The sequence below is a fragment of the Sorex araneus genome, chromosome 8 (assembly GCF_027595985.1).
Source record: "Sorex araneus isolate mSorAra2 chromosome 8, mSorAra2.pri, whole genome shotgun sequence".
NCBI lineage: Eukaryota > Metazoa > Chordata > Mammalia > Eulipotyphla > Soricidae > Sorex > Sorex araneus.
In genome coordinates, this window is record NC_073309.1 from 8,168,535 (window position 1) to 8,189,486 (window position 20,952).

General features: G+C 43.7%; 1 protein-coding gene across 1 annotated transcript in view; it reads left to right on the top strand.

Annotated features, from left to right (window-relative positions):
• Positions 1-20,952, top strand: part of GLG1 (golgi glycoprotein 1) — a 115,049-nt gene that overhangs the window by 58,239 nt on the left and 35,858 nt on the right. The window contains exons 2-6 of the mRNA XM_004600525.2: positions 3,186-3,218; positions 11,049-11,135; positions 12,976-13,191; positions 19,560-19,763; positions 20,611-20,682. Of these exons, the coding sequence (XP_004600582.1) occupies positions 3,186-3,218; positions 11,049-11,135; positions 12,976-13,191; positions 19,560-19,763; positions 20,611-20,682 (612 nt within the window). The remainder of the gene's footprint in view (positions 1-3,185; positions 3,219-11,048; positions 11,136-12,975; positions 13,192-19,559; positions 19,764-20,610; positions 20,683-20,952) is intronic.

A 20,952-nucleotide genomic window follows, 5' to 3' on the forward strand; every position in this document is an offset into this window, starting at 1 on the left:
ATCTGGCAGGGGGGTGGTCCCAGGCCGCTTGCCCGGCAGGAGCAGCCAGGCCGTGGGGCAGGCGGAGGAGGGCCAAGCCGGTTGATTGATCAGTTGCCGTTTATTTCATTCACTCCTGTCTATCTCTCTGCTTCTCTCCGGGCTCTCAGACTCACCCCCAACCCACTCTTACAGCCTAGTTAAATTCCCCCTGCAAGAGGGGTTGGGCTTACACATAGGTGTGGTCACAATCAATGGGAGTACAGTTCTTTCCCTCAGGGGATGCTACTTCTAGGACAAACCACCTAAGGGCGGAATCCCATGAGTGTTTCTTCTCTCCTCCTCCAGCAAACATATAAGCATTCATAATATTAATCATTTTGTATGGACACAGTAAGAGATGCATTAAGCTTATAGAATTGCTCTTCTGGGGCCATTTCGATCTCAGACTACAGTGCTCAGGCCAGATTAGTCTTTCCTATTCCTAGCAGGGTCCTAGTCTTGTCATTACTTTGGGATCATGACAGCATTTGCCATGATCAAGCTCTTAACTTACAGTTAAGAATTAGGCACTTTGGCCAGGCCCATCTCGATGCCAGGGTAGCACATAACTCACCGCTTGCCCTGGGTCCGTCCCTTTCCTTGTCGGGACCCTGCTTTTGGGGTGCTAGGAACTGAGGGCAACTAAGGCTTAAGTCAAGAAAGCAGATGCCTGGGAACGAATGATATTCGAAGCCAATTAAATCCCAAGTTACAAAAGCATAATATTGTCTTCTTCTGTCTATACAAAATGGACTTTGCTTTAAAGTAAACTATTCAAAAGACATAAGGAGAGGAAAAAAAGGCAATATTAACTTACAGTGTAAGTTCAGTGTCCTAGAAAGATCTGACCTTACAAAGTAACGGAGTCTATTAGGGGGTAAAGCTGATTAACTGTTGGGGGAAGAGAGCAGAGAAGTTGTTACAGATAAACAAAGGAATGGGAGTGATTCAGGGACACCTTGATGGGTGTGGCCTGGATAAATCTAAGCTCCTTGTGGCCAGGGGGAAAGGACAAAGCAATGTCATCCTACACAAACCTTTAGCTCCCACATGCAAAGCATTGAGATAACTCCCTGGCCCCTAGAACTCCTTTTATAGGCACAGTTTCTAAGGAACTATTGGTGCTGGGAGGACGGAGTGTCCCTTGGTAAAAATACGAGAAATCTGATTAAACCATTGTAAGGCAGCACTAAGAAAAAGGTTGTAAATCTGTGTGCATTTTAAGATTCAGTTTAAGGAGGGTCAGAGAGATAGTACTGTAGATAAGGTACTTGCCTGTCATGTACCTGCCCTAAGTTTGATTCCTGGCACCATGCATGGTCCCGTAAGCCCTGAGCATAACTGGGTGTCCTCCCCTCAAAATAAAAATTTACAATTGCTCAGCAAAAGTTTACGAGGAGGGTGAGGCGGCTTGGGTATTTATTATACATTAATAATTCATTAATAGCTGAATTATTTTTATGATTGGGAGTTTATTGGGTTCTTGGTGGACCCAGTAAGCGTTTGCTTACACTGCAGTGGACAGTTTCTGCTCCACTGCCCAGCCTTGGGAATTTCCTGGGGTCTGAAAAAAATAGACACTGTTGACATGTTCTGTTAGTTTGTCTTCTCCTCTGTGACAAGCAGGATCTGTTGTCACTGAATTTAGTAGCAAGTGTGATCTAGTGGGTAATTCAGCCTCAGTCTGGGTAATTGGAATGTTCTGCATCTCGGACAGGCCAGCTTGCAAACATTGGTGTTTCAGAGACTGGAAGAGTGTCCACGGTAGCTTCGTGAGTTGTCTCCTTTCTCTGCCGGATGCATTAGCTCAACCTGCTCACATTGGGGAAATTAGAGTTTCAGGCGTGTGCCTTTTAGCAGAAACCATCCTTCTAACACGCGTATGGCATTTGATTGAACTGAGAACATTCAAACTCAAGCTTTTCAGTAGATTATTCTGACACGTGTTAGCTGTGGTTTTGACCGGAGGAGAAGGATCAAGATGAAGCACTAAGAGCTATAATCGTAATAGGGGAAAATTACTTGGCATTAAGAGGTGTAAAGTTCAGTAAATACTTGTGTTCTTATATTCTACATTTCAGATTTTATAGACTCATGAAGCTGGAAAGAATCTCTACCACATTAGACCAGTCTCTCTCCCCCCGCCCCCCACCTCCATATCCTTCTTCTGGCCCCATCTTTCTTTCTTTTCTTACAGAACTTTTTCCAGGTATGGTGATTTCTTATCAAAGAAATAGATAATATAGTTTGCATTCAAGTCCCTTTCTTGGAGGTGACAGACTACTCCTGGTGGTGCCCAGGGCATATTTCTAGCTCTGCACTCAGGGATCACACCTGGCAGTCTGGGGAACTATATGGGTGCTGGCAGTGAATTTGGGTCAGCCAGTGCAAGGCAAGCATCCTACTCGCTGGACTATCCCTCCAGCCCTTGTGTTTTAATTTTTAGACCCACAAGATTATAGACTCAAACCAAGTTACAAGCATTAGTACACAGAGGCCTCAAGTGCCATCACCCAGCTTCCCCTGATGGTGACATTTGATAAATGTTTAGGTCATTGATAGACTTCCTGTACCCTCTTTCAAAAGCCTGTGGTTTGGTTTTGTTTTTTCAGATATTTGGCTTTTAGAGAAACACACCTGTGACAGTGGGACAGTGGTGGAGGGGCTTGGCACTTGGGGGGGTGGTATGTAGTCACTTTATGCATCAAAACCATTAATTTTAGCACTATTGTGAACGTCTTACCTAAGTAACAATAAAAATTAATACTGAAAAAGGATACCTGTATTGTACCTGGTCATCTTCAGCTGTCAGAATTATCAGACTTAGGGAGTCAGTCAAATGTGTGCAGAGTACTGACTGAGTGCTATGGTGACATTGCTACAAAGCACCTTGGAACACACTTTGTTATTTAGAATCCTTCTATGCCTATTGTCCTATTTCTTTCGTGTGTGTCTTTTCATTTCCCCATTTTCGTATTAAACCGTTGGTTGGGAAGGGTATATATTTTATCTGCCTTTCTGATACATTTCTCCACAGCCAGCTAAAAGGTGCATATGCCCCACTTTATGCTATATATTGAATATTCAGACTTTTTTGTTTGACTTTATTTTAGTGGTGTTTGAAAACTTGAATTTTATGACACTTCTTTTTTTTTTTTTTTTAGCCTGAAAATGAAATTTCATCAGACTGCAATCATGTAAGTATGGCTTTTCTACAACTTGTCATCTGTACTTTACACATACACATGTATGCTTGTGTGTGTTTATATATATATGAGATGATAGACTTTAGGGTGCTTTTTCAGTAGTTTTGGGAAGCATAATATTTTCTCAGTTCTTTAAATTTTAATAAAAGGGTCACAATAAATCTGTAGATACTCCTCCATTTTCAAAACTGAATAGATTTTCCAAAAAGATATTGGTTTACTTAGATTTAAATTTTTCTTCAGTTACAGCTACTGTGTACAAATAATTGGTTGTTTAGAATTCCAGTTTTTGGCGTAGTTTTGTTTCATTTTGGAGTAACAAAATACTGAGTAGCAGCAGTGCTCAGGACTGACTTCTGGCTCTGTGCTCAGGGATCACTCCTGGTGGTGCTTGGGGAACCATAGGGGTGCCAGGACTGAACCAGGGTCAGCTGTGCCGTATGCAGGGTAGGTGCCCTCCCTTCTGTATTATCTCTCCAGCTCCTGAGAATTTTGCTTTTTAAAGTTAATTCATTTAGTTATTAATCATCTACTGTACCAGCCACTGTAGTAAAGCTAGAGGCGCACACACACAGAGCTATTGGCAGCCGTCTGTCCAACATTAGCAGAGATTGGCCAGGTTATGGGAAAGTACACACCCCACACACGTGACACCCTAGGTTTGGTCCCTAGCACCCAAAAAAACCTATCATAATTTTCAGCGATAACTAAATATGTAAAAAGTTAAGCACACATACTCACTTATCCATAGTTATATTCAGTCGACATTCAAGAGACTTAGGGAGTCAGTCAGATGTGTGCCGAGTACTGAGTGCTATGGTGACATTTCTACAAAAGTACCTTGGAACACACTTTGTTTGGATTTTTTTTGTTTTTGTTTTGGGGCCACTTATGGCAGTGCTCAGGAGATTACGTGTGTCTTCCCCATGTGAAGCATGTACTCAAGACTGGAGGGAAAGTGTAGAGGCTTAGGCGCTAGTCCTGCAACTGACCGCCCACCCCCGTTTTAATGCCCACCATAGTATTTGGTTTCTTGAGCCATCACCATTGAGGAGAAAATGTCTTATATATGAAGTGTGTATATGTGTATGTCACACTGCCTGGAATATATATATACATATTTTTAAAATCATGCAAAGCAATAGAGAAAAGGAAATGGAATTGAAAATAATTGATGCTACATCCACATTCACCAAGTCTTGAGAATGACTTCTGAGTCACTATAAAGGTGCTCAACTTCCTTAGCAGCAAGGGGGTGAGTATAACAACCCCAGTGAAATTTTAATGTATGCACCATTTGAATTGTTAAACTTTGGGCCTGGAGAGATAGTATAGCAGGTAGGAAACTTGCCTTGCACACAGCCACACGGCCAACCTGGATTCGATCCCTGGCATTCCATATGATCCCCTGAGCACTGCCAGATATATTCTACCCCCCAAAAAAGAAAAAAAAAATAGAGGGCCAGAGAGATGGTACAGCAGGCAGGGCACTTGCCTTGCACACAGCTGACCAGGGTCCAATCCCCAGCGCCCTATATGGTCCCCAGAGCACTGCCAGGAATGATTACTGAGCACAGAGCCAAGAGTAACTTGCCCTGAGCATTGCCAAGTGTGGCCCAAAAACAGTACCACAAAAACTTGTTGAACCTCAAAAGATAAATCTATACCAGTTAAGGTGTGAATAGGGAATTTCATGTGATGATGGTGATAATTGAAATTAACACAACTGCTTTCAAAGCTGTGTAATATTACTCACTTAAGTTAAACTTAAACATAAACACCATATGTGATCCAACCACTCACTTCCCAGGTATTTACCCAGAAGTGCTTATAGATCTACCCACGGAAAGAATGATTAAGGCTTTAATAACCCCATGGTTAAAGGTTAGCAGAACCCTTTCCTCTTCCATGAGAATTTGAATATTTTTAACCTCCTAGCTTAGTTTCCTGGTTGGCAACCTAATTGTGGGGGTCCTGTCCTGTCCAGCAGGGAGGACCCTTCGTGGGACTGAGGAGGGGACACAGCCAAATGAACAGATGCAGAGCAAGAAGGAGGGAGGGAGAGAGAGAGAAAGGGAGAGGGAGGGGGGGAGAGGAGAGAGAGAGTTTATTCTACTGGCAGTTACAGTACTTATACCTCTCTGCTGGGAGGAGGTGGTATGGTATGCGTGCCTGGACCCCCATACAAACAGTAGTAAAATGCAGATCAGGCATGGGCGTTGGCTAGTGAGAAACAAATGGCTATAAGGTCAGTAAGATGAGGAATTTTAAGTAAGCCTCTGTTTGATCAGAAGATCAGAGCCAGGCTTGTAAAATGGCTCCCTACACCTAATGAGATTAAAATTCAGCTAAATTTCAGTATTTCATTTCTTATGATAATAATGATCCCAGTTGATAAATTCCACATGGACTGGTAAGAATTACACATCTACATATCACAAATCACTATGAGAATTATAAATACCAGTGAGGTACAATCCTGAACAAGTCCTTGTCTTGGCGTATCCCAGTCTGGCCTGATGCGGAGAGTGCGGTGGGCGTGGCCCTGACCGAGGCTGCTGTGCCTGTTTCTGGCTGTGCTCTCCCAGGCAGCCCGACCGCTGGTCAGTTGGTCAGTAGACACGAGCATTTCTTGTCTAAATGTGGGCCATCCAGCCTGGCCCACAGACCTTCAGGCTTTCTCTGTTCAGACTGCTAACAGTTTCCACAATCAAACTTGAGATTTTTTTCTACGGCTGTATGTTTTCTCGTCCCATTTTCTCTCCTCACTTCAAATAGTGACTCCTAGATTAAAAGTGCCCACAGAGGGGCCAGGATGTTAGTACAGTAAATAGAACTCTTGCCTTGGCTTTGATTCCTGGCACCACGTGATGGTCCCACGAGTTCGCCAGGAGTGATCCCTGAGCACAGAACCATGAGTAAACCCTGAGTACTCCCAGGTATGGCCCACAAACAAACAAACAAACAAACAAATTGCCCATCAAGGACGAGCACCATGGACAGAAAGAGAACCCCCACTGGGGCACATATCATTGTAATTTCAGAACTTTGGGGGATAAGTGATCTAAAAGCTTTCAGCGAGGGAAAAATAAAGTACTGGAAATTTGAATAATATCATATATACTTCTCCCCTAAGTCACTAGAGACTATTGGCATCAAAATTCTGAGGGAAAATTAAATCCAGTCAAGATAATGTAAAATAAAGCTGTTTCGGGATACAGTGTTTCAAAACATGTGATGCATTTGTTTACTCATAAAACTACTGGAGGATGTGTTTTAAAATAAAATGAGGAACTACCAAAGACAAAAGATAAGAACTCAATCAGAACTCTGATTGGCGAATCAGCATAAACACAAAAAGCAAAGGAGATTTGAGGAATGCCAGTAATATGGAAATAGAACAAGCCCCAGCCCTGATTGAAGCAAGATGGAGAAGTCCAGGAGCAGATTGTCACTCGGAAAATGTTTCAGAGATTCAATTTCAGTTAGTGGAATTTAATCAGTGATCCAGTTTTTTAAAAATGGATTTCTGAAATAAATGACCAGCAAGAGGTTCTGATATATATGTATATATAAAGTTTTATTTATATATATTTATTTGTATGTATGTACGTGTGTATGTATGTTTGTAAAACTTCTCCAAAATCACAGCCACAAAGCCTCCTACTGGAAGAATAAAGCAAATGCCAAAAATGGCCAAGTCATCCAACTGAATAGAGAAAACAAAATTTTCACTTTTAACAGTACAAAAATGGGGAACTTCAGAGAGGATACATTTTAATGATCTATTGTAAGCAGATTAGCTAGAAAAAGTACATGCACACTAATACAAAGGGAAGCTCCTTGAAATAAGGAGAGAAATGCAGGAGCAGGAGATATTCACCTGAGCCTGAAGCTATAGAAGCAGTCAGTGACCCTGGAGGGATTGGCATGGTGGCTAAGAATGCCTGCTTTGCTAATTGTCTGGTAATAAGTTCTAGTCCCCAGTGCCCGCACATGTGCCAGGAGAGACCCTGAAAGTTGTTGTATGTGCTTGGCATCTCTGTTGTCTGGGATTGATTTCTGCTTGTACTGTAACTAGCCAGTCACACTACAACTACAAATTTCAGTTGAAGATTGAAGTCCAAGAATGACTCAAATGCATGAGGAGAAAGAACTGTCAAACTCTGTTTGCCAAACGGAGCAGGAGAAGGGACAGTTAGAGGGAGAAAGAGGGAACTTTCACCCAGATTTATAAAAGCAGGAAGGCCTGTCTCTGGAGACCAGAGCGATAGTATAGCGGGGAGGGCTTTTGCCTTGCACGCAGCCAACATAAGTTCAATCTCTAGCATACCGTAAGGTCTGCTGAGCACTGTCAGGAGTAATTCCTGACTGTAGAGCCAGGAGTAGCACCTGACCCAAAAACTAAAGGGGGTGGGGAGGAAAAAAAGGCCTAAACCAAGAAACATTGTTAAGCTGTTAAAAGTCAGAAAAAAAGAAAAATTATTTCATGCTGCTGCTAGAAGGAAAATATGCAGCATAAACAGGCACCTCAGATTTCTCTGCAGCTCTACCAGCTTTTGAAAAAAAAAAATGATGCATTACAATTGTAAAAGATCAGACTTTCAGCCAAGACTACTCTGTCTTGCAGCATTTCAGATGTGCTGGAGAAGGGAAGGCTTTCCCTGCTACACAAAAGTAATGGAGTGTGCCACCACCTGACCTACAGGAAAATTGACAGTTCTTCTATAGGAAAAGAACAAACAAAAGAACACAAAGCTTGAGCAGTGCTAAACACTAATACAGAATTAGAAACAAGAAAAAGTGAGACATAGAGCATTAAAGACGAGGAAGAATAAGACAAAAGTATATAGTCTAAAGGTGACTGGTTGGGGCTGGAGCAGTAGCAGCGGGTAGGGCATTTGCCTTGCGCGAGGCCGACCCGTTTGATTCTTAGCATCCCATATGGTCCCCCAGCACCGCCAGGAGTAATTCCTGAGTGCAGAGCCAGGAGTAACCCCTGTGCATTGCTGGGTGTGACCCAAAAAGCAAAAAAAAAGATAATAATAATTTTTTAAAAATAATAAAGGTGACTGGTTGAGGGGCTGGAGCAATAGCACAGCGGGTAGGGCGTTTGCCTTGCACGCGGCCAAACTGGATTCAATTCTCAGCATCCCCTATGGTCCCCTGAGCACCGCCAGGAGTAATTCCTGAGTGCATGAGACAGGAGTAACCACTGAACATCACAGGGTGTGACCAAAAAAGCAAAAAAAAAAAAAAAAAAAAACCCCAAACCTGATCCCATCTTTACTTTGTACACAAGAAACTCAGATCTCGAGACAAACACTGATTCACCATAAAAGATTGGAATTACATATTTCAAATCAATAAAACAGGAACTAATACAAGCATGATAATTTAGACTTCTGGCTTTAAAAAGAGACTAAGGGCCAGAGAGATTGTTTGTACAGGGGTTAGGGTGTTTGCCTTGCGTGCATCAGATTCCGGGGTACCACATGGTCCCCTGACCACTGCTGAATGTGGGTAACCCCCACCCCCCAGCGCAGAAAAGTTCATACATAATTTACAAGGCTCTATGCTATGGCCTTTCCTGCCTTTCCAGATTCAGTGTTCTATTGGGCTTTCAGTTCCTCTAATGAGAACTAATAGTTCCTCTAAGCTTCCCTCTGGAGGGAGCTTTCCCACAACTCTCTTGTTTTCTTACACACTCTTCCCACACCCCCTTGTAATATGGCTAACAGCCACTAATCATTCAAGTTTCCTCCCTGGCCAAACCCCCCTCCAATGCCTGGCGCCCTCCCCGATGTGGTGATGCCATTAGTCAGGTATTCAGTGACTTGCCCTGCTGCTGACCATGGCTGCAGGGACAGTGCCAGGCTCTTAAGAGTCCCCACGTGTGCATGTTAGGCCACAAAAAGTGCTAAGCAGGGCCAGTGACAGCTCAAAGGTAGGGAGTGTGGGCTTTGCATACAGGAACCCTGGTTCAGTCCCGGGCCTCACCTGGTCCCCTGAGCCCCCCAGGGAGCAGATCCAAGCACTGAAAGACGAGTAACCCCTGAGCATTGCCAGGTATGGCCCCAAAAACAGAAGAGCACACCCAAAAAAAGCTAAGAAGAAATTTGAATGATTCCGTGAGTAATTGATGAATGGATTCTTCTGGTTTGGTTTTGTGTTTCTGCCGCACACGGTGCGCCGGCCTGTGCAGTACTGAGCAGTTCAGCTGGATCCCCTTCTCTTAATCATGTCCTTTGTTTCGGCTCACACCTGGTGGTGCTCAGGGCTTATTCCTGACTCTATACTCAGGGATCTCTCTGGTGGGGCTCAGGGAACCCTAGGGGGTGCTGGGAATCAAACCTGGGCCGACCTCCTCTAAGACAAGCGCCACCCCTGTACTGTATCTCTCTACCCATCCCACCCCACTTGATTATGTTCTTTAGTCTTGGACTGTAGTGGAGAGAAATGCATGTAAACCACCTCCCCACTCCTCAAATCTCTTCATGTTCCACATCATACAATGCCCCTGTTCTCTCTCTCCGTCTGAATAAAGTTTAGGAGCGTGCATTTTATATTTTTCAGATACTGGATCACTTACTGAAATTTTCTCAAAGCTACAAAGATATTCAACCAACTCTCACCTTTATTTATTTATTTTTGCTTTCTTGGTCACACCTGGAGATGCATAAGGGTTATTTCTGGCTCTGCACTCAGGAATTACTTCTGGGCAGTGCTCGAGGGACCATTTGGGATGCTGGGGATCGAACCCTGGTTTGCCAGGTGCAGGGCAAACACTCTACCCCTGCCCACTGTACTATCCTTTCAGCCCGCTAACCTTCACCTCTAGTAATTGTATCTTTTTTTTTTAAGTAATAGTATCTTTAGATTAAAGTTTCGTAAAATAAATTTATTGTGTAAATATCAGGGTTTTTATTTTATTTTATTTTGGGGGGCCACAGCTGGCGATGCCAAGGGGTACTCCAGGTTTTGCAATCAGGAGTTACCTCTGGCTGTGCTCAGGGAACCATATAAGATTCTGAGGATCGAACCCAGGTCATGTGTGTGGAAGGCAAATGCCTTACCCACTATACTATCTCTCTGGCTCCATCAATTCAGGGTTTTGAAAGAGTATACCAAGGCCAGGGAGATAATACAATGGGTAAGAAGTTTGCTAAGTATCAGTAGGAGCAATTCTCCAGCCTGCTGGTGGGGTCAGCAGTAGGGAATATAATCTGTATGACAACGTAAATCTCATCTATTGGTTGCAAAATCTGCAGATAAACCCACCAAACTTAAGCTTCCAGATTTGACTTTATGATACAAGTAGATTTTTTTTTTTCTTTTTGGGTCACACCTGGCAATGCACAGGGGTTATTCCTGGCTCTGCACACAGGAATTACTCGTATGCTCAGGGGACCATATGGGATGCTGGGAATAAAACACGGGTCAGCCGCGTGCAAGGCAAACGCCCTACCCGCTATGCTATCGCTCCAGCCCCACAAGAGGAATTTTTGCCTATATCTCTTATTCATATCTTTTTTGAAAACCTTATCAGATTTTAATTTAAATTTTTTCTTGGCTTTTTAATGACTTTGAAATTCACAAATTTTAAAAATGGCCAGCTAGATAAAAATGAAGAGGTATGTTTGAATGGTGTTTTGTCTGCAGGGTTTCCCCTTTTATCTGCAAACCCAGTGGCATTTTATCTGTTTTAACTGAAATCGAATATGCTTTATCTGTCTCTGTGCTCTTATCATTTATTTATAGTAGCCATTGGTGATAAATTCTAACCAGAGGGTTTCTTCCCCTTTCCCACTCTCTGTCTAGTTGTTGTGGAATTACAAGCTGAACCTAACGACAGATCCCAAATTTGAGTCTGTGGCCAGAGAGGTTTGCAAGTCTACAATATCAGAGGTAAGTGGTAAAAGAAGTTCCTGGATTTGGAATGGTTTAGGAGTATGAATCACATCTGTTGACCAGTCATTAAGAATAACGTGGCTGAATCGTGGATTTGAAATTCACATCTGTGGTTGAGAGATCAGCTGAGGCGGGTGTCACAGAGACCCTCGGTTACTGTTCGCCTGTACTTTTGGTGGGCGCTGCTTGTCCAATAGCACAGAGATCAGACAGACTGTTTTCAACCTATGAGGACTTCTTACTTTTAGAAAAGACAGCTTTTTCTTTTTTTCTTTTTTTTTTTCTTGGGTGGGGGCCCACCCAGCAATTCTCAGGGGTTACTTCTGGCTCTAGTGGGGCGTAAATTCTGGCAGGGATCAGGAGATGGGGTGCCTGGGATTGAACCCAGGTCGGCCATGTGAAAGACAAGCACCCTATCTGCTGTACGTCGCTCCTGCCCCAGTAGACAGCTATTTTTGAAATACTGTTCTTCAGCATGTAGCTTCAGTAACTGCGTCTCAGATCTCGACGCGGGTTCCCTTAGGAGCTGTACCTAAGAGTTTGGCCACGGTGTGGAACTTAGTGTGGGGTGTAGATAGTCACCTAATTCTGCTTGGCTAGATTTAGTTCTCTTTTTTCCTTTTAGAATAAGGTTGGCTTCCTGGTAATGTGGATGTAACAACAGGCCTGTTAACCTTTTGTATTGTTCTGGTTTTGTAAAGGATTCTTGGGGCAAGGTTACATCTTCCTATCTCGAAAATGATTAGAGTTAGGAAAAGAAAATGGTAAAAAATATAGTCATCAACAGAACACTTTGTTCTGTATCTTCCTCCTATCTTCTTTTCTTTATTTGGGGATCCTACTTTCTCCTACTTCCAAGGAGAAAAACACCACACAAGAATTATCTGCCAACGCAAACCAAGCTTGTTATTTACTGTCTGTGACTAAGCCCAGTTCTGCTTCCTGCTGCCTCCTGTCAGGAACCTTGACTGTTTCCCCCATTCCACAGCTTGTTCCCGCTTCTTACTATGTTGGTGTTTAGTGCTCTTTTCTCTTTTTTTTCTCCCTCCCTCCCTTTCTCCCTCCCTTCCTTCCTTCTTTCCTCCGTCCCTCCCTCCTTTTTTCTCTCCCTCCCTCCATCCTTCCTCTTCCTTCTTCATTAATTTTAGATATTTTTCTTCTGTTTTAATAGTCTCCAACAGAATGTTTGGAGAAAAGCATCAACTTCTAGTTAAACCCTCAGCCTATTGTAGCTGGTGTAGAACTGAAATACAGTTCCTACAGCTATGCATTCTCTAACATCTGACATGATTAAAGCTAAGTAAACATTTACTGGCAATTGTGACCCTCAATTTGTCTTCATTTTATTTTTTTAGTATTTGGGAGAGCCGTCTCAGGGGGTGCTTAGTGGCTGCTTCTGGGTCTGTGTTCAGGATTGGCCTCTGGAAGCCCTGTGAAAACCATACGCAGTTAGGGATGAACCCAGAGTTAATTCGTTCAAGGGAAGAACCTCACCTCCTGTACTCTCTCCCCAGCCCTTTGCTTCACATTTTTAAATTATTGATTGTCTGATCTTAATGCCTCTGTGACTATTTCTACTTCATAATGGGGTGTGTGTGTGTGTGTGTGTGTGTGTGTGTGTGTGTGTGTGTGTGTGCAAACTTGTAGAAACATTTCTCAGAAGGCTTGATATAAGTATGCATGACACACTATGCAAATGTAGTTCTAAGTGTTTCCTTTTATTTTAACCATTGAGGTGGAGAATCAATGATAACTAATTCGCAGTCATTCTCTTTCATAAGGCTGTTTGGTACAAGCATAGACTACCGTGTAAAACAGCTTCTTTTCTTCTGAGCAGATTAAAGAATGTAGCGATGAACCTGTTGGAAAAGGTTACTTGGTTTCCTGCTTGGTGGATCACCGAGGCAACATCACTGAGTACCAGTGTCACCAGTACATTACCAAGATGACGGCCATCATTTTCAGCGATTACCGTCTCATTTGTGGCTTTATGGATAACTGCAAAAATGATATCAACATTCTGAAATGTGGCAGCATTCGGCTGGGAGAAAAGGTAACTAACTACGCTGAGCTTACCAAAGGGATTTTATGAAATTGCGTGAAATCTTCATATAACTGGTGCTGGGAAAATTGGCAACTAGAGGGGACCTTAAAGGTAAAGTCTCAATAGTCCTGATCTTGTGAATGCATTTAGTCTGTCCTTTAAAAAAATTACCTGCCATATGGAAAACTAGTAGTGTTCAAGCCTTTAGACCACTTCCTGGTTATCAATACTGTTCCTCTGGCATTATCATGTTTGTTTCAGAACAGTAATTAGATTAGTAGAGACTTTAGTTATTTAATTTTTCTATGAATACAGCTCTCACAGATTTTTTTATGTAAGTATATCAGTATAAAGAGTTATTTAGATATTAGAAGTATTTGGGATGACTTGTAAGAAGGTAGTCTATAGTTATGATACATTGTTATCTTCATCACAGAAGAATTAGTTTTAGTAAAGATGGAAAAGGAAGTAAGTTCTTAACTGGTTTCTTCCTCGTAATTATAGCTTGTTCTTTTTTAGGTAGGATGGGGGGGCACTCAGGAGTTCTGGGGTTCCTAGTTCTACACTCAAGAACAGCTCCTGATGGGCTGGAGCAATAGCACAGCGGGTAGGGCGTTTGCTTTGCATGTGGCCCACCCGGGTTTGATTCCCAGCATCCCATATGATCCCCTAAGCACCGCCAAGAGTAATTCCTGAGTGCAAAGCCAGGAGTAACCTCTGAGCATCGCTGGGTGTAACCCCCCCCCCCAAAAAAAAAAACAATAGCTCCTGGAAGGCTCAGGGACCATGCGGGATGCCAGGGATTGAATTGGGGTCAGCCGTGTGCAAGACAAACACCCAACCTGCTATGCTATGGATCCAGCCCTATAGCTTGTCTTATCTTTGTCATTGTCCAGAGATTACAATGGGGAGATTTGAGGAAATGTGTTTTCTCTCTTTCTCTCCACCCCCTCACACCCCTCCCTCCCTCTCCCCCTCTCTCCATCCCCCCCTTTCTTTTTCTTAGCAAAAAGAAAATAAACTCTGGAGAAGTCCTTAGGTACTGGTGGGAGAGGCCATCTGAGACCGAGAGCCCTGTTCACTGACCTTCTGCTGGGCTCTGACGGAGAGGGAGCCCTGAGCCCCTTAGCCCTGGCTGTTCTCTGCCCTGTGGCGTCCAGGCTTCCCTCGCTGATTCCGGACTGCCACCACAGTTTAGATGAGAGGGTTGGTGCTGTCTGTTGTGTGCTGGTCAGCACTGCCCTCTCTTCAGACCAGTCAGGGCATCTCTTCAGGCACTTTTTTTTTTATTAAGTTATTTATTTTATTGAATCACCATGTGGAAAGTTGCAAAGCTCAGGCTTATGTCTCAGTTATACAATACTCAAACACTCATCCCTTCACCAGTGCCCATATTCCACCACCAAAAACCCCAGTATACCTCCCACCCCCTGCCCCCCCACCTCGCCTGCGTAACTGATAAATTTCACTTCATTTTCTCTTTATCTTGATTACATTCCATATTTCAACACAAAACTCACTATTGTTGTTGGAGTTTCCCCCACAAAAAAGACGGCCCTCCTGCCAAGGAAGCATTTGATAATTAGCTTTTCATTGCTGAGAATGAAGAGATATGAAGTCCCACTGTCCAAGTACATAACTCCTTTTTTTTTTTCTCCTTCCCGAGCCCCCAAGTTTGTGCCTGCTTAATAGTCCTCATAATATGGCGGATGCCACACCGCTTCTTCCCAAAAAGGGGGAAAAAAGTGAGAAAGAAGGATATTTCCCCTCCTCGGCCAGCGTGGGGCTATGGCTTAGTTCACAGTCTAGAAACATGGCTGCAAGCAGTTTCTGAGACCAGAAGTAGTCTAGTTGGCCTCCGGATCCTGGTCAATCAGCAGCGAAGCGGCCGCACAAAAGTGTGGCCACCTGGGTCGAATCTCAGTGGAGCGTGCGCTGGTATCGGCCCCGGTCCAAGACTGCCCAAGCATCCCACTGTTCAAGTACATACCTTTTTTTTATCTTTTTTTTTTTGCTTTGCTTTTTGGGTCACACCCGGCGATGCTCAGGGGTTACTCCTGGCTCTGCACTCAAGAATTACTCCTGGTGGTGCTCGGGGGACCATATGGGATGCCGGGGATCGAACCCGGGTCGGCCGCGTGCAAGGCAAACGCCCTACCCGCTGTGCTATCGCTCCGGCCCCCTTTTTTTTATCTTTTTTATTTTATTTTTTTTACTCCCTCCTGAGCCACCAAGTTCGTACATGCTTAATAGACCTCATAATATGGCGGATGCCATGCCACTTCTCCCCAAAAAGGGGGAAAAAACGAGAAAGAAGGATATTTCCTCGGCCGGCGTGGGGCTATGGCTTTGTTCACAATCTAGAGACACGGTTGCTACTTTGATTACCTTCAATATTTCAACAAAAACACTATTATTGTTTGGAGCTTCCCCCCAAAGTCAGACCTGCTAAAAAGGAACCGTTTCACATTGCTGACAATTAAGAGATATTAGGTCGCACGGCCGCTGTTGTGGCTGCATGGTTTTGGATTTCTGTATAAAGTCCAGGGAAAATCTGCCAGAAATTGCATCACTGCAAGCTTTTACTTCCCTTTTGTGGTGCTCATAAGATGGAAAAGCCTGGAGAGAGAAACCCTACCCCGCTGGCACCACATGGGGCAGTGGGTCAGTTCACAGTCTAGAGGTATTTCTGCGAGCTGCTGGTGTCCAAAGTAGTTTAGTTGGCCTCTGGGATCATGCTCGTGCAGCAGCGGAAAGGCCTCGAGTGTGGCCACTGTGCTTAAATCTTGGCGGAGGGTGGGGCCGGTACCCCCCGCCTCCCGCGTGTTCCGCAGCAGCCGGTTGGTACCTCCATTTTGTGCTCAAAAAGTGGTTATCTCCGTGCTGTGCCTGGAACAGAAGGGTTGAATGAGAGAAACCCTTTTCCCACTGGCGCTGCATGGGGCAGTGGCTCAGTTCACAGTCTAGAGGCATTTCTGCGAGCTGCTGGTGTCCAAAGTAGTTCATTTGGCCTCTGGGATCATGCTTGTGCAGCAGCAGAAAAACAAACTTTCAGGCACTTAAAAAAAATTTTTTTATTAATTTATTTATTTTCATATATAAAGTAGGTTTGTTTGTTTGTTTTTTCCCTTCCCAGCCAATTCTAGAAGGTACCAAAGTAATTCGGTCACCTGAGTCACCCTGGTAATTCAGGAAACTCCTCAGACTTTATTTAGAGTATTTGATTCAATTCCATGCCAACCCTAAGTTTTTGATACCTTCCTGGAAGTCTTCTGGGCGTCCTTTCCACTGTCAGTGGTGGCACTTCCGCACTATGACCAAGTGGCCCCCACCGGAGTGGGGCTTTTTTTGCTTCACCTCTTTGTAGTAGTTCTTCCCTGGTGAACACTTACAAGTCGCTGCCTCGCCTCCCACCCACCGTCTGAGTGGTCAGTGGAAAACCTCCTTTCCCTGCAGTGACTGAAAGGGCTGCAGAAAATAGCAATGGTCGAGCCCAGCCGCGTGACAGTTGGACAGTTTTATCACTCTTAAAATAGCAAAAACTTCCTGCCAGCCATCATAGGTACATTTTTGTCACTTTTATCTTTCGCTGTATATCCCTTTTAGGATTGGTGATCTCAGCGCCACTCCAGCATCAAAGCTGTCTGAGGTTCTAGAAGCTGTGAGATGGACTTACCCTGCTTTTCTATAAAAGCCCGCTCCTTCCCAGAGTCCATTGTGGGGCTTGTCCACGGGCCTTCCTTGCCCTTTCTGACCACAGAAGGGAATGGCTCGTCATATCGATGGCTCGAGACTGGCTTTGAACTAACTTCCTCCAAAGAGCAAAGCAGGGGGGCTTGTGGCTAATCTGTACCCTGCCTCTGTGAATCTAAAACTGCCATTGCAGAACAGCAAACACATTTTTCCTGGGGGGGGGGGGGGCACACACCAAGTGGGCCTTAGGGACCACTCCTGGCCATGCTCCAGAAGACTCTGTGGTACTGGGGTCAAACCTGGGTGGGTCGTGTGTAAGGCAAGTGCTTACTTGCCAAACTGTCTGTCTGCCCCTAATCATATTTTTTTCCCAAATAATAATACTCATTTTTTTAAATTTTTTTCAAAATAATACTCATTTTAGAACTATTCGTAAGAGCTTTAGAATTTTCTAAATAAATACTGTTAAAACAAAATCTCAGATCTCCAGAAGTACAGGGTATATTATTTACATCCTCTGAAAAGATAAAAGTACAATGAGGCCCCCCCATGTAGGAATTGAGAGTATGTAGCATTTTCGTCCTGTTCATCGATTTGCTCGAGCGGACACCAGTAACGTCTCCATTGTGAGACTTGTTACTGTTCTTGGCATATTGAATACGCCACAGGTATTTTGCCAGGCTCTGCCGTGCAGGCGGGATACTCTCCGAGTGAGATGGAGGCATCTAACCCGGGTCGGCCATGTGCAAGGCAAACGCCCTACCCCTGTGCTATCACTCCATTCCAGCATGTAGTAGGATATTATTATCACTTTCATACTTTTCATCCCATAGTTAAATGATTGTATCACTTCTTGCCCCCTCCCCTTTTTTTTTTAATTTTGGCTTTTGGCCACACCTGGTGGTGCTCTGGCTTACTCTGGGCTCTGTACTCAGGGGTCACTCCTGGAGAGGCTTAGGTGACTCTAATGGGGTGCCATTGATCAAAACCGGGTTGGCGAGGCAACTGTACTGTTGCTCTGCCCCTCATTTCTTGCTTTTAATCGATGACTTTAATTCAGATTTTTTTTTCTCTATATCTAGTGATGTCACAGACAACACCAAAAATATTGAAATGGAGACTGGATTATATGAATGGAGAATGGAGATGAAAATTGAGTTCTTGTCTACTTTTTTGAGATGTGTTATCTGTCTCAGGTCTTTTTTTAGATACAGAGTAAAGTATATAAAAATTAAAACATTGCCTCTTTTGGGAGTGGGGGACACATACCTGAGAGTGCTCAGGACTTACGCCTGGTTCTGTGCTCAGAGATCATTTCTGCAGGGCCTGGGGGACCATATGAGCCTGCTAGGAGTGATTCCTGAGTGCAGAGCTGGGAGTAACCCTTGAGCACCACTTGAGCCCAGAAATAAAATAAAAGACTGATTCTAAATCGAGCTGACTTTTGTTAGTATTTTCACTTTTTTTGTATTATTAAAACCTCATTGCTAGCAACCATCGATGCAAGTTATGGGTTACTAAAATTTGGTATAAGACATTTTTTTATTGTGAAATCATGTTACTGACCATATGTTTCTATCTAAATCTTCATTATATCAGAGATTTGCTTTTCTTTTTAAAAAATGTTTGGGCTACACCCAGCTATGCTCAAGAGTTTAATCTTGGCACTGATCTTAGGAATTACTCAATTACTCCTGGCGGTGTTCAGGGGAACATATGGAATACTCAGGATCGAACCCAGGTGGGCTGTGTGCAAGACAAGCACCCCATCTACTGTACTGTTTATCTAATCCCAGATTTGCTTTTATTTAAGAAAGTAGTTTTGGGTAGGTCTCATCTGAGTAGGCCAGAGGCAGACAAACTTGTGTGCTACTATTAAATTATTGAAGTGGGGGGGTGGAGGGGAGTTTTTCTGACCGCTTTAGAGAGATTTCAAAGCCCCTTTTGCTCATCAGAGGTTTCTAAACTGTGCAGAGCCATATTGCTCATGGTTAAGTACAGATTGCGGTCACGAAGGCGTGAGAAGCTGCTAGCCTAGTGTGCTTCCAGAACATTCTCAGCTCAGCAGATCTTTTTAAAACTTAACAAATGCTGTGATCCCTCCTTAGGTGGAATGTACAAAAGGCACAAATTTTAGGAATTTCATAGAATCCTAAGGTGTTAAAACATACATGAGGGCGCCAGACCGATAGTACAGCGGATAAGGCATTTGCCTTGCACACAGCCGACCCGGGTTCGATCCCCAGCATCCCATATGGTCCCCCAAGCACTGCCAGGAGTAATTCCTCAGTGCAAAGCCAGGAGTAACACCTGAGCATTGCTGGGTGTGACCCAAAAAGAAAAAAATAATAAATGAGGGTGGTTAGCATATCAGTAAGTATCTAAACACATTTACACAAAAGCAAGCAATGTTTATTTGAAACTCGTTGCTGGTTGCTATATGGATTTTTTACAAAGGAGTGGGGGGGAGTAGAGCTGAGCCATACCCACTGACACTCAGAGGTTACTCCTGGCTCTGCACTCAGAAATTACTCCTAGTCATCTCATCAAGGTCAGGGGACCATCTGGGGTGCCGGGGATGGACCCCAGGTTGGCTGTGTGCAGGGCAAACACCCTCCCCACTATACTAGCTCTCGGCCCCATGCTGCATGGATTTCAAAGCACTTGTGTTCTTTGTGTTTTAGGATGCACATTCACAGGGTGAGGTGGTCTCTTGCCTGGAGAAAGGCCTGGTAAAGGAGGCGGAAGAAAGAGACCCCAAGATTCAAGTCTCTGAGCTCTGCAAGAAAGCCATCCTGCGGGTAGCCGAGCTGTCCTCGGACGACTTCCATCTAGACCGGCATTTATATTTTGCTTGCCGAGATGATCGAGAGCGCTTCTGTGAAAATGTGAGTCAGCTCAAAGCTGTTTTCTTCTCTTTCTTTCCTCTTAAAAATATTTTTAATAGTTTATTCCAAAATGAAATAAGCCAGCATAATCCCTCACATGTAGAAAAGCTACTGAAATAGAAGATGGAGCTGGTCCTGGGCTAGCAAAGTAGTATGGAGTGCCCAGCCTGCGTGAGTCAGCATCCAGCTAGCAGTTGGCTTCCAACAATCTCCACACATTGTTTTTCTGCTTTATCTTACTTTTTCTTGTCATTCTTAGAAGCCCACTTTTATCTGTAGGATTCATTTTACCAGGGAATCCCATTTGCATTCATTCAGTGAGTAAAACTTCACTATATTACTCATTTCTGTGTTTTTAGCTGAGATGAAGAAAACAGGCTTATGTTTACAATCAGTCCTTGAAAATAAATAAATCAATCCTTGACTACTACTATCAGCAGATCCTTAAAAACGGTTTTCTAAGCCTTTAAATGGAATCGAGTCTGTCCTTGCCACAGTGGGAAGGACGGGAGATGCTCCCGAGCTGCCTGTTGTTTCCAGTTCTCGGCTTTAACCATTGCAGTTTGTAAGGGTTGGACTGACCCTAGCAGAAAGTTCTAAGAAGGGGACTCTCTGACACGTCCCTGGGTTCCCCAGGAGAAATGGCCTCGGAACAGTGACAATAGCAAGAAATCTCAGGGGAAGCTTTTTTCATTTTTACTGCAGGGCATTATTTTCTTGTAAATTAATGAATGGATGAGCCATTTGTTCAAAAGTACACACCATTATAGGAACAGAGAAGTTCTCGGTATGATGGTGGCTGCTCAGCTTGCCATCTTTGTCACGCTGTCTGTGTTCTGCCTTACAGACGCAAGCTGGTGAAGGCAGAGTCTATAAGTGCCTATTCAATCATAAATTCGAAGAATCCATGAGTGAAAAAGTAAGTATTACTGTGAAGCAAATCAATATTTTGTTTCCAAAGACTTTCTCAAACTCTTCAAGCAATATTCTGGTATATTTATTCTAAATATAAAGAACTAGTGAAACTTACCTTTCCAGAGATGAAATTTGGCTTTTAGTAGGGAGCCAAAGATATTTTGCTTAAAAGGGAAATGAAGCTGTTGTTGTTTTGGGGCCATCGGAGTTCAGGGTCTTGCGCTCCTGGCATACTCAGGGGACCAGTGAGGTGCTGGGGATCCGGTTCTGGTCA